General features: G+C 36.0%; 1 protein-coding gene across 4 annotated transcripts; it reads right to left on the minus strand.

Moving 5' to 3' along the window:
* Positions 1-1,350: 1,350 nt before the first annotated feature.
* Positions 1,351-13,984, minus strand: LOC105032557 (uncharacterized). 4 transcript variants are annotated; one of them, XM_010907050.3, is made up of 16 exons: positions 13,874-13,984; positions 8,323-8,364; positions 8,119-8,224; positions 7,998-8,039; positions 7,605-7,715; positions 6,852-6,935; positions 6,665-6,783; positions 6,405-6,506; positions 5,801-5,917; positions 5,654-5,719; positions 5,131-5,197; positions 4,129-4,182; positions 3,369-3,458; positions 2,142-2,201; positions 2,019-2,054; positions 1,351-1,664 (listed from the first exon to the last, which is right to left on the minus strand). In XM_010907050.3, the coding sequence occupies exons 3-16, from the start codon at positions 8,206-8,208 to the stop codon at positions 1,563-1,565; spliced, it is 1,140 nt and encodes a 379-aa protein (XP_010905352.1). In that variant the 5' UTR covers positions 8,209-8,224; positions 8,323-8,364; positions 13,874-13,984; the 3' UTR covers positions 1,351-1,562. The 4 variants fall into 4 exon arrangements, with proteins under 4 accessions (XP_010905352.1, XP_073108520.1, XP_073108518.1 ...); XM_073252419.1 differs by lacking the exon at positions 13,874-13,984 and having other exon boundaries at positions 8,323-9,215; XM_073252417.1 differs by lacking the exon at positions 13,874-13,984 and having other exon boundaries at positions 6,665-6,792; positions 8,323-8,485.
* Positions 13,985-14,127: the final 143 nt, after the last annotated feature.

The following is a 14,127-nucleotide window of genomic DNA, read 5'->3' on the forward strand; positions in this document are numbered from 1 at the left end:
TTATAGGTCGACATTTAACACTTTCATGTAAAAATTTTGTTTCTAACACGACGATGAGCGACCATTTTATCAAACTTTTAGATATAAAGTATATATATTTTATTTATTATTCAATATGTGCATATATTAATACTTATTCAGATACATGTTTATAAGATGCAGACATATTTCCGTAACTAATTTTTAGATCCTTGTGTATTGTTACAGATACTTGGATACTTAATCCTGTACTTGACACAAATGTATATTGATGGTGCATCCCAAAATAGTTGAGTTTCGATAAGAAAGAAAAGAGGTGAAGGTGACCATCGTTGCTAGAATATACCGGTGTGCAAGGTACTTGTACCACACGAGTCCGCACATAAACTTCTATCCCCTAACGTTACCTAATATTAGTTTGACATGTGGTGCTGTCCTTGCAAAAATCTCCAATTTGAGCTCTTTCTTATTCTTCCTTTTTTTTTTTTCTTTTTTTTTCTTTTCTTTTTACATTCTTCCCTCCCCTTGCATTATAATGAAACTTTTTTTCCTTCCCTTTTTTTTTTTTCATTTTCCTTTTTAACTCTCTTCCCTGACCTCAGATTATGATTGAACTAAAATCAGCTGTACGTACAATACCATGTACAGAACTTCCACATGCAAGACTCCATATTAAGGGAATGTCTCGATCATTTAGAGCCTATTTGTATATTTCTATAGAATTAGACAAAAATTTTGTAGAAACAGAATTTATTAGCCGATTTATCTTGTATTTTCTAAAGACATGTCCAAATCCAAGCTAGATCTTATTATCCTTTGGACTGCAAAAATATGAAGACCCATGATGGTTTTTCTTTCAACAAGATTTAAGCTGAATAATATTTAATCATTACAAGCCCTTGTTTAAATGAATGGCCCAATCTACGAATCTATAAGATTTTCAGCTCAATCCATTAAAAATATACAAACAAGCCCTTAAGGGCCCAAATTATTAGAAGATGCACAAGACATCCTAAGGTGTTCTCTCATATATTAACAAGAAAAAGAATGTTAAACGCATCATGCCTATCGAGCAACCGTTCCATCAAAAATCTATCGCATGACATTCCCATCCTGATCCTCCCAAGGTATACCCGAAGCACGTACAAGATAGCACGTCAAGCCGGAAACCATGGTGCAGTCCTTGGAAGCAATGTCAATGTGAGAGTGGACAAGGAACCAACCAGCCCATGGTCACGTACTTGATCAAGTTTACGTGGAGATACCAATGGTCTGGTTGGAAATACACTGTCAAGTGTCTGTCAGTTCTTGGGCAGATAAGCTTCACAAATCACATGGGACATTTTGCATTTGTCCTCCATTGAATTCATATTTTAAAAAAAAATTCTAACAATGGAAAATTCTTCGATACACTGATCTGAAACTTCACTACACCGATCTGAAAGGATTCAAAAAAAAAAAAAAAAAAAAAGACTCGCTAAAAAATGAACAAATATTTTTATACATCTAAAGAACTTTAGAATGTATGATCTAATTAAAACACGGAGAAAAAAATGTCCTAACGGCCGTGGTTCAGGGATCTTCTAATGAGTCCGAAAGGGATCGACCCAATCCTTGTCTTCTTTTGCAGCCTGATCCCAGCGTTCCTGGAAATTTTGGAGCTCTGATTTTGCCTGTCTCCTAATCTGATAAACAAAAAGAGCCAGCAGAAATGATCAAGGCGATTCAGAATCAGAAATGGTAGTAAACACATATGAAAGAATGAATGATTGCTCTGAAGCAATATGTCATCGAGATGACTGCACCATGAGGTATCAAGGAGGTTGTGCCGTAGGCAAAATAATTTCAAGGGAAAAAGGGCAGTTTTGATGCCTTTGAACAGTCTCATCAAACAGCCATATTTTTGATTGCTGCTAGGTAATGTTGGGTCATGATAAAGCTGACCTCTGCTTTCTATGTGGGTAGGGGAAGGGGGTGCATAGTTTGAGCAAAGAGGAATAAGTAGTATATACATTAAACAGAGAATTCACTGCACTTACCTCAATCCGAGCATCAAATGGGGTCCTTCCCCGCATCTGCAGAGTACAAAGAAATTCTGAAAATGACTTGCAAACCAGAGGAACAGATATAAGAGAGATTTACAGCTACTGCCAATGCTATACCTGCAAAGTAGCCTTAGGAAGCAACCGTTTAGATCGGCCAGAAGTCCGGCGAACAGCTTTCTGACATTGAGAAGCAAACATATGCTAAGATGTTGAAATATGGACAAAGGATAAAGTGTAAAGACGAGCAGAGAGAGAGAGAGAGAGAGACCAAGGCACAAGTATCGACAAATTAATCAGTCACTGGATAATGATTTATTTGAAGAGAATGCAAGATAGACATAATTAGAATTGCAGAAGTTTAGTCAGTAAACAAAGTAATGTTGCTGGACTGGAACATACATAGCCAGTGATCTGAGAAGCTCAACAACCATTTACAGAAGGGGAAAGATTCAATTTTACTCATATCCAGAACTAAGTTACATAATATACGAATCTGAACCAGGATGACATAAAGCCCCTTGATAAGAATCTTCTCCAGATATATGTTGATTGTGACGATACATTTAGCCAATAGGGAGATCATATGTTGCATCAAAATGACTTATAATCTTCTAGACTACAATCATAAAGAAATCTTGATACGGACATCTAAGATGTATCATTTGGTTTCACGCTGCATTTCATTCTCACAATAAGCATGCTTCCAATTTTTATGGCATGTTGGCAAAGTAATGAACCTTTCAGTTGAAAACCTCCATCAATCAGTCCAACTTAAGACCTACATATTCATTCTTTACCATACACCCTGTAAATCTCCATGCCATCAAAAATCTAAATTCACGCCTAATCATAATAATTTGAGTTAGCTTCTCCCACAGCCTTAAAAAGTGGAATCATGCCATTTTGTAGCCTAAGGATTTTCACACTTATGGTTTTACAAAAACTGTTTAAAGCCAAACATTTGTAGCTAAGCATCATATTCATATGCTCTAGTAATATAATTTCATGATTATGCCCATGCAATGAATGTAAACTTACACTATAGCAGTCAAAAAAAGAGCTTTAGTATTAGAGCTATATTCTAATCAGGATATGATTTGATTGAACCAAATATGAACGTTATAATTTTACATTGTAACAGTCTTTAGAAGCTTGACTATTACAGCTATATTCTGACCAGAACATGATTTGATTGAATCAAATGTAGCCATCCCCCCCCCCCTCCCTCTCTCTCTCTCTCTCTCTCTCTCTCTCTCTCTCTGTCTACTCAAGTTGTCAAGCCAAAGATGGAATATATTATAAAACATTGATTTCAATGAAAAAATGAAGCAGATATCCACTGACCTTTTCATTTGAGGACCCTCCCAATGTCTCTACACCTTGATGGACAATATATTCACTATCTATCACTCCCACCTTCTTAGTTCGGTCACCCTACAAAAACATAGAAGAATTTTAAATTCAAATATAGACAAGATGATGATGCATTTGTATAAGTATTGAAACATAACTTGTAGCAATTCCAAAAAAGTTTTTCTAAACACAAAGAAATGCCTTTAGTTGATCATTTGCAGAAAACGGAATATAAAAATGTTGATCTTTTTTTTTTGGATCTATTGAAATAGTGTATAAAGTACTTGCATGGTGGATTTAAACTTGAACTAAATTGTCCTGGAGTCACAAAAGTGTTGTCAAGAAATGAAGACAAGACAATGAGGAAAGACTGGATATTCTGTACTCCCTGGGTATATGAGATACAACATATTAACTCAGAAGAAAGCTAGGCCTAGGCTATCCCAGACAAGGATATCATAGTCAGCCTGATATCTTAGAACAGTATATAATTTGATAGAAAGTCATATCGCATATTATTGGACAATTTTCAGTAATTACTACATAAAACTCTCAAACAAATTTTAAATCTTGTAATATGAGAAAATAAACTTTAAGAAATAGCTGGCACTACCGCATGCAAATCTGCACTTCCTGGAGGTCAGTCTTTCTATTATACCCTTATTAAGCATGTGAGTAAGAAATCATCATTCACCACAAAGCAGAAGCAAACATGGCCACTAACTCATCAAAAAAAGTTTAGAACTCTAACCTGAGCACAATACCCGAGTTTCATATCCATGCCCCATCCATGAATCAGATCATTCTGTCCAATAAAAAGTACCAATATCAGTTACCACCCTAATAAAATCAAAATTAATTGGTAGCATAATCGATTATTTCTGCTTTTAATATTTCCCAATTAATGTAATGCCTCCCCAAAGGCATCCAAATTTTCATTTCACACTGTTAACTAACCACCAGACTTAAAAGCTTAAGCTGTTAGGTAAGGGGGCAACAGCATACATCATGCCTTAACACTCCCACCTCACAGGCAGCCCAGATGATGCATGTGAAGGTATGAAAGAGTCAAGAATGACTCAACCAGGAATGAGTCAAGAGAAAAAAGGACTCAAGAAAATAAACAGGTAAAATTGGCCTATACAGGGATTTGAACCCATGATCTTTAGCTCTGATATCATGTTAACTTACCATTAGATCTCAAAAGCATAAACTATTAGGGAAAGGGTCAACAATGTATGTCATGCCTATGCATCAAGTAAGCCTAAACATGGAAGGCAAGGATAATGCTGCTATATGAATATCTATACTAACACAAAATCTGAAAATCTACTTTGATCATGATCTATGTATCTTAAAAGATGCGTGAATCAGAATTCAATAGGTTTAGATGATTCTTAACCATGTACATTAACAGAATATGTAACATATCATTAAAAGTCAAATTGCATTCAAACAATTCACAAATAGGATGCTGAAAACACATTTTTTTGCTATTAAGGTTTTAAGGCCTGTAGATCAAGCTCATCAAGATGAATCTTCAATCTGAATGGCCTGTTATTGATTTTATGCCTGTTAACTTCAATGCTAAATATTTAAGAAGTAGTTAGCAAAATACCTGAAGCTCCATTTCAAAAAAAACCACGAGCACAAATCATTTGTGCAAAATGGAAGAAAATATCGAATGACCAATAATGACTACAAAGTAATTTTCTTGCAAGCCTTGAGGCAGACCAAGAACATTAAACCTTACCTGGATGAGATACCATGCACAACGCCAGGCAGCTCTTGAAAATACTGGTGCCATGCCCTCTACCCATCTGAAAAACATGTTAGAAATCATGAAAAGAGGTAGTCTTTTGATGAAAACATTAAATTTCACTTCAACTCCTTCCAAATATACAGATATTGGGAGATTTATCCATGTTGCAGAAGCATGTACCAAAAAGCTTATAGGTTGATCTTCCTACCCGCCAATAGGCATTTAAGGTTTTACAGCAGGCTCTGTCTTGTCCTCAATGCCAAATCTAGGATTTTGATATTGATTAATTATCTCAAACTTTTATGGATCATACATCATCTATATAGTTGACCACATTTATATAAGGCTTATTATGAAGGGTTCACAATTTCCTTCTAGAACAGTAACTATAGCAACCCTAGCCTATGAGTGGTGCTTCTAAATAACTTGTCATTCATGACAATGGACCGCTCAGCAAAGACAGATAATAGACTGAACAAGATATTACTTAAGTACATTACTAAAACAAGCATACCCAGTACATGGGGGGCCCTCACTAGCATTTGAACAATATCCACTGCCTCGAGTACCATGAACTCTCCTACAAAAACATAACAATTAATTTCAGTGCTAGAAATGATTATATTGACCATCACACACCAAAAGCCTTACAGCCCTTTACCTGTGGACCTTCCCTTTCTTTCGACGAATGGTTATTCGGTGATGTATTTCAGACAGCTTGGGGTCTAATGCTGGTTGTGAGATCTCCAGTCCTTCTGATTTCATAATTTGTAGGTACCTAGAAGGGAAACCATCTTAAGAAACAACAATATTTAATAAAGCAAAAAAAATCAGATTCGCACAAGCACACATATTATGTGCAGACATGGAGCTTTTTCTTGCTTCCTATACTGACATAATCATTTGGTTAGGATTAGGTCTTGGGCATCCAAATGGCACAACATTATGAGTCTCTCACATGTAAGCCAACTCCCAACCATGGCTGCAATCATGATCACCTCAAACTGTTGACGACTCATGCTAGCACCCATGACCTAACCCTCATTCTTGTTCCTTGACACAACATCCATGCAAAATAGATTAGAAGACAGACAAAACAGGAACACCAAGATTCAGTACTTTTGTCACTTGAATCCTTCCACTTTCCTCACAGATTTTAATATAATTAGAACAGAAAGGAGGGGGAGGGGGGGTGCTCTTTGAATATATCATGTTCCCGCTGGATCAGAAAATCTAAATTTTTATGTTCATGCAATAAAACATACCTTCCAGGGTGGAAATTTTCTACACCAAGATCTTCATCCCAAAGAAATATATAATCATATATGGAGACAACATCTGGGTGCAAGAAGCGTTTTGCGAACCACCTGAAATGCAGCTGAAAAGTTGCGTTAAATCACAGTAGTATTGATGTTGAGCAAAAAAATTCTGGCACAGATAAACTAAAAAGTTGTATTCAAACTTATGATATATAAATTTTTTCGCATTTTGTAATGAATAGAATCCTAGCACCTTGAAACCTCACCATTTTGTTTGGTTAGGAGCAGCTATATGGATAAGGCTATTACTCCAATGGAGATCATGCCATCCATCAACATTCCCATCATAGTGGAACAGTATAACTGTAAAATTCTCTGGAAGAAACTGCATGCCCTGAAATTAGAAGATGAATTGAACATGCAAAAACACACACAACAAAAGTGTGATAATACCTTCGAGACAATGGCATCCACGTTTTTCTTCTGCTTTATGCCAACAGGAATTCCAAGTAAGTTCTGATGACTCTGATCAGGCTCCTGCAAACATTACCCCAAGGATCATAAAAATTATGACTTACCAAACCAATAGCACTATGGAAGAAAACTGTTCTCATATAAATACCGCCTAAGGATCATAAAAATTATAACTTACCAAACCAATTGTGCTATTGAAGAAAAATGTTCTTACATAAATACTGCCATTGTGAAGGATATGTGAAATCTTGTACTTAATTAGTCTGTATCAAAGAGAGCTAGAATTTCACACTTATAGGAGGTTAATCTAATAAAACACTACCAAGGTCATGGCACCAATTTAGAAATTGAGTGTGCTGCGAATTGAAAAACTTGGTATAAGATGATGAAAAAAGAAGTATCACCTAGAGTTTAAGGATGTCCTTTAATTGGAGGTCTAAAAGTAATAAAGATATCTCAAAATGCTCCATATGATGGAGAGAATCCCCATGCATAGGAGCAAAGCAGTTTTTATGGCCAACAGCAGATAGCTGGGTAGGAGTAATTTATTTTCTTTATTGTTTCGCTGCCTTAAAGTAACAACTTTATACCAGAGGATAGATAATGATTTGTAAACCGGAAAGGCAATAAACTAAATCATCCTTAAGACTAAAGAAAGAACAAATGGAATTAGGAACAGGCAGAAAGGTGGACAGAATCAAGTAGCAATGAATCATTGCAGCCAGTACTAACCTTGCTCTCTGAATTTTTTGTGACCCACAGGGGCTTTAATTCCATGTCAGAATTTGAGTGCACTATACCACGGGGTAAGTAGCCAATCCTTGAGGTGGTCATGTAGGATTCCTGAATTAGAGAAATATAGAATACTTAGTAACAAAGTGTTTGGTTTGCAAGACAATTAAATTTTCAAAAGAATGCAGCTTTATGATACACAACATATATTTGTATATGCCTGTAAGTGTCAATTCGGATAGCTTAAGTGAGCATTAATTTGCATTTATTGGCATGCTTAGATATTTAAGAATGAAAAAACACGAGTTAACAGAGACCATGACCAAAGGGTCATTGCCTGCTCTTGCCCATAAAGACAGCAGTGAATTTAAAATGGCAAGGAACTGTTGATACCGTCATTAAATCAGAATCAAAAGGGCGTGATCTTGCTTCAAACTGCACATTTAACAAAATATGTTCAGCAACCATATAAAAATATACAAAAAGGAGCAAAAAAATGTTCACAAAAAAGTACCTCGGTCTGTTGATATTGAAAGTTTGTCGTCGTATAGAAGATGCATAACATAACTACACACAGAACCGACAGGTATAGTTTCTGTTTCATCTTCCTCTGGCATTTCCTGAATTTAGCATACTGTAAAAATTAAATCTTCGATACCCCATACTAAACTTATGCCTGATGGTTATGCTTTCACATTGACATCATTTAGAAACTAACCTTATCCCATAAGATTCTTATAAATCGACCATATACCGCAACCTTCAAAAGGCAAAACCATGCCGGCTAAAAAATCAATAGTTGATATTAGTTCTCAAGAAAATAGTATGATGCAGACATAACAGACATTTATAAGAGAACATGGGGTGAAAATAAATAATTAGTTCCATTTGAGTAGTTTATGCCATCCTTACAAGAAGAACCATCCACTAGAAATCAAATCCAAATGCAATGAGCATGAAACGTGCCTTACATGGAAGTTGAAATAGGTGCAATCCCCTCAAACTGGCAAATATATATTGCCAAAAATTTTAATATAACTAAAGATTACCATTATGAGTCTATGACACTTAATAACGACACAAGAAACATGGTAACTGAACTCGTATAACAAAAAGAATTGATGGCCCATGCTTGGAATTGTGAAAAGTGTCCATCAGGAAAACATATGAGAAAGAAAAGGGAAAAGAAGCGAAAAGGTCATTTTCAACATAGGCGCCCAGAGAAGACACCAAGTGACTCATAGAGAAATAAAATCCAAAGTACTTCAGGTTTACTAAGGATCTACGGGGAAAAGCCAACTGTTGAATAGAACCACCGGCCTCCACTGACAAAAGGACCACTTTTTATAAACACATCGCCACTTGTTTCGTTTCCAGATTTACCGGCAATTTCAGTATCCACTTGAAGCAACGAATCTGCTAACAAATCTGTACTTCTCTCCACAGAAACAAACCAAAACGGGAATTAAAGAAACGGAATTTAACAACGTCTCCAAACCCATTAATCCGAATACATCAATCATGAAAGCGAACTTATGAAGCAAATAAAAAGATCCCAATTTTTTCTAACCAAAGAGAAAAAACGGATCCACATATATAAGGTAGTAAAAGAAACATACATTAAATTAAAAAAAAAAAAAAAAAAAAAAACAACTCTTCTTTGAAAAGGGAAACCTGACAATGTCGTGGTGGTAGAATCCCAAAGCATATATTTTGCTGCCACTATGCAGATAAAATCCAAAAAAGCAAAGTTCCAACTGCGTGCTTTCGCTAACACGAAACCAGACCGATGAAATGGAGCCCAATGGACGTCCGTGCAAAAAAACGAAAATAGATTTTGTCACCCAAAACCGAATCTTTCCAACGGTTCCGTGTCCTTTCCAGGCCAAGAAATCCCCACAATCTCGACTCCGGTCGAAATAACAAAAAAGGGGGCATTGCTCAGTTTGGCAGCGTAAATATTAATCCAACCATGACCGTCATTCTCGAATAGCAACCCGAATCAGAAAGACCAAACGACACGATCCCCGTGAAACTAAAAACAACCTAAATCCACTTAAAAGGGCTCAAACTTAACTGAAATAGATCCCAAAAAGTCCGGAAATTACCTAAAATTTAAAAAAAAAAAAAGAGGAGAAATAGTTGAAACTTGAGCTCCCGACAAGAGATTCGAAAAGCTACGGCGGAAATCCGGCGGCCCGCGTCATCCTCCGGCGTACGAGCTGCTCTCCCTAGCCAACGGCTCCCGATCTCCGACGGATCCGGGCGGTCGGGCGACAACTTGAAACGCAAAAGAGAAAGGAAGGAAGGAGGGTTTTTTTTTTTTTTTTTTGGTTTCTCGATTTCCCTGTTCCTTTGTTTTTTTCTTGGTTTGCTGCTCTTGGTTTTAGCGTTGTCTGCCGAGGGCGTTTTGCGAGAGCTCGCGCTGCGGACGGGTGGCGCTCTGCCGATTATTTTAAAGTCCTCTTGTTCATTTAGGCACCGTGGGCCCCGCATCGAGATCTCGGTCGCCTAAGCATTCGGGCTGATAGATCCTGAAATATCGGCCGCCCGATACACTCGATTGGACATGTTTCCTTTTCTTAATAAATGTTTCAAATATCCCTCCCTTGGTTTCAAATTGATGCATTAAAAAATAAGTAGGCAACCGATCGCTACCACCCCAGTCGGGAAGCCAGTTGGCATTTTGCTTCAAAGAAAGAGAAAAAAATTTGAAACTGTTCAGCGGCCGACACGATAACAGGGACAAGTGGAACCACTTTGGATCTTGCAGCGGTGGAGGGAAAAGGGTCCTGCCGTTGGTGTCACGTATGGTGGAAATATTAACTTTATGTCCAGACGTGATTTGAGGTCAAACCAAGAGATTAACTCAACAGGACATTGGGAATCCCACCAAGGCAAATTGAATCTTAGTATATCAAAATATTTATGGACCTGTCTGGAGCACAATTTCATATATTTGCAACAAGCTAATGCTGCTTATCGGCGATATAGATTTTGTAGGGGGTTATAATAACTTATTATAGATCCAAATGCAAATAGATAAATCTAAATTTGCTTATAAGATTAATTAATCTGATGTAAAAGATGGTAAGAAGTAATTACAATTCAGTAATAATATGAATCGATCATATCAAAAAGACCCTCGCAGAAGAGAGGATAGAACGAAGAAAAAAATAAATAAAACGTGCACTAAGAATGAAGGACAAGAAATTAAGTGAAAGAGGGGGTTGTGAATTGGCTACTTATAAAATCATCTAACATATCTTAGGGAAAAAACTATGATATGCTAATAAATCCTGATTTGGCAAGTTCACTGTCAGCCAATCAGCCGCGGGTGCAATAAATTCGTGAGTTACACCGATCCTCCCTTGCCACCTGAAAAGGGAATTGTTCATGTACGTTCTGTGGGAGTCCCGTTGCGATAGATATTCTAGACACAATCACCACTAAAGGCACACGGCTACGGTACCTGCTTAGGGGGGCGCTTTTTTTTTTTTTTGGTAAAGTAAGGGGGCCGTTATTTCATGGGTCATCCAATATTTGCTCCGTAAACCAATTGAGTCTTTGTACCCCTAAATCCTTCCAAGAAACAATTTGACCATGCATGTTGCTGAAATTGGAAGGAAAAAACAACCATGATATTATGTATTAACTCACAACTGAAAAAATGGTTGGCTTTTCTCTTTTTCCTTTTTACTCTGAGTGGTGGTGGCATTGGATCAAGATCATTCTTAAAGAATTTTAAATTTATGAAAATTAAAAAAATTATTAAAATAGTAATAAAATTATGCTAAAATAGATGAAGCAAAGAGGACCGCCTAGAGCTTTACTTTTTTTTTTTTGCAAAATTTTGTATCTAGATATTTTGATATTATATATATATATATATATAAGAACTGAAAGATAGACTCCTAAGATATATATTTAATTGAAAATTGCATAAAACATGGGATGGTTTGGCCTATGCTATTGCTATTTTACAGAAGGATTATATTCTCTCTCAGAGGGGGACTCAAAGACAATCATCTCTTAGATTCCTATAGATTCACAAAATCAGAGATCAAATCATCCTCTAATAATAGATATTTAGAGATTTGGATCGGGCATCATTTCATCACCGTTTGACACATCCTTTGGGTGGTCAATAAGATGTATGATGGGGGGGCATCAAACGTGGCAGAACATATGGCATTAGAAATGTGAGAGACTGTTTATTTACCAGGCCAAATTCCAAGACATTTTTATTGACTAATGCGGGTGGTTGTATTTAGACGAGAGCTTCGTAAAGCAGCTGATCCAACCAAAAAAAAAAATCTATATAAATATGGTCACGAGTAAAACACAACTCCATTGATATGCACATATTCCATAAGCATGCTAAGTTTAAGTAAAGCGCTTCTCCTCCCATTTTTAATACCATATCTATCATACTCAGAATCCAATATTTAGATTGGATATGCAATGACCATATATTTTTTAGAGTAAGAACTTTTAAAAAAATATTCAGAACTTTAAAATTCATTATAATCTCAAAATCTAAGAAACTTTATTGATCTCAACTCATAATAAATATTCATATTAATTAATATCGAATTTTATACTATTTATAAAATTCGATCATCCAATTATTATTGATGATACTCTATCTAATCAATCATTTTAAATCATGATTCTAATCTTAGTTAAGTACAAGTCTACTGTAAATCTAACAAAAATAAAAGAAGAGAGATGATAAGCTTTACAGTCTAGTAAAAATTTTCATACATTCATAGTAATATAATAATAATTAAAAAATAATATATAAACAGTATCACAAAAAAATGTAAGATACAATCTTATGTTGAGTATCCAATATAACTCAATATTGATATATAATAACATGCATAATATACCATCAAATATCCATCTTTTTTAAAAATAATATTCATACATATATCATTAAATAAAACTCTTTGTATTTAATTGTGATTTTACATCTTATCGTCTTTGTCCTATTAACATGATTTAGATCAATCAATAGTGATTTTTAAAATTTTGGACTAATCAGGGTCACACTTCAACTTGTAATTAGTAAATCATAAACAATGCTTCAGTCTGTTATGACAGTCTATAATAACCACGCTTCAACCAATGATGGCAAATCAGAATATCTGTGCTTTAGTCCGTGATGGCAAACTAAGAATAACTGCACTTCAGCTTGCGGTGGCAAACTCAAATATTATGTATTTACCCATAGCAAGATTATTCTTGGTACTATGTTTTTGAACATGGTGGGCTATTCTCCGTACCATATTTCTGCCCATGATGGATTATTCTCAGTATCACGTTCCTATCCATGGCATATTATTTTCAATATCATGTTCCTCTCCATGACGAGGCTCTTCTAAGTTTAATATGGCTAATTCGAATATTTTTTTTAATTATCAATTTATTAAATTTTAATTATGTCAGAAAAAATATTTTGTTCTTTCAAAATTTCTGATAGTTGGCATCACAATCTAAATCATCCGAAAAACCATCAATAACAATAAATAATACAAAAAGTAAAAATAGTAATATCGATAATCATATATATATCAAAATCGATCATCAGAAATTAAAATTATGTAATACAAAAATAAATATATATACAGGTACATGTGCACAACAATTTTTATCTTTATTAATGGTTGACTTAAATATAGTAATCGATGAACTCCTTGATCTACGAACTCAGAATTAAAATATTCTATTTGGCACCTTCTTGCGCAAACAGTTGCATCTTTATATAATCATGATCAAATATAAAAATTATATATAATTATTATAAAAAAATACCTAAACATCCTAGATTTATGATCCTATTAGGGTCAGCCAATTGATTCAGAATATTTGAATTTTTTATTGATCCATAAGATTTATAAAGAAAAAAATCGGTGATGAGAGAGAATTTAAATAAATAAAATAGAGAGAGAAAATGGAGAGAGAGAAGAGAAAGGGAGGAGAGTGGGAAGAGAGAGAAATTATTATTTTATTTTTCTTCTTGTTTTTCTCGCTTCTTTCTTCTTTTTCTTCGTGGAAACAGGGGAGGGGAAAAAGGCTCGGCCTCGTCCCCACGGCGGCGACGCCAGACGGCAACAACCTCCCTCGGCGGCTTTGGCCTTCGGACACCCGAGCACGGCAGAAGAAAAGAGGAAAAAAGAAAGAAAAAACAAGGGAAGACCTTATTCACGGAATTCGGCGACCACCCAGCCGGCGAGGGTATCAAAGAAACTAGGAGGCCGTACCTTGTCTCCGGCGAGGCATTTGGTCCTCTTTCCCGACGAGAAGCCGCGGTGGCTCTCGGAAATACTCGACGGAAATCCTGTGGATTTCACCGGCAATCGATCGAGGTTTGAGAGACGATGCACAGGAGAAGGATTCGAGGGCCTTTTACAGGTCGAGTCCAAGGGTTTTCGTCGGAGTCCGACGAGCCCTATACTCCTTTTCCCGGTGGAAAACGGAGAAGGAAGCAGACTCCCAACGGAGTCTGCCTCCTTGG

The sequence above is a fragment of the Elaeis guineensis genome, chromosome 2, assembly GCF_000442705.2.
Source record: "Elaeis guineensis isolate ETL-2024a chromosome 2, EG11, whole genome shotgun sequence".
In the NCBI taxonomy this organism is placed as follows: Eukaryota; Viridiplantae; Streptophyta; class Magnoliopsida; order Arecales; family Arecaceae; genus Elaeis; species Elaeis guineensis.

Excerpts from the sequence above, each read along its gene's own strand:
- LOC105032557 (XM_073252417.1), bottom strand. The coding sequence starts at position 8,208 with ATGAAACAGAAACTATACCTGTCGGTTCTGTGTGTAGTTATGTTATGC. Across the intron at positions 7,716-7,997 it reads TTGATTCTGATTTAATGACG|GAATCCTACATGACCACCTC; the intron begins GTATCAACAGTT and ends TCTCTAATTCAG. Across the intron at positions 6,793-6,851 it reads TGGATGCCATTGTCTCGAAG|GGCATGCAGTTTCTTCCAGA; the intron begins GTATTATCACAC and ends TTCTAATTTCAG.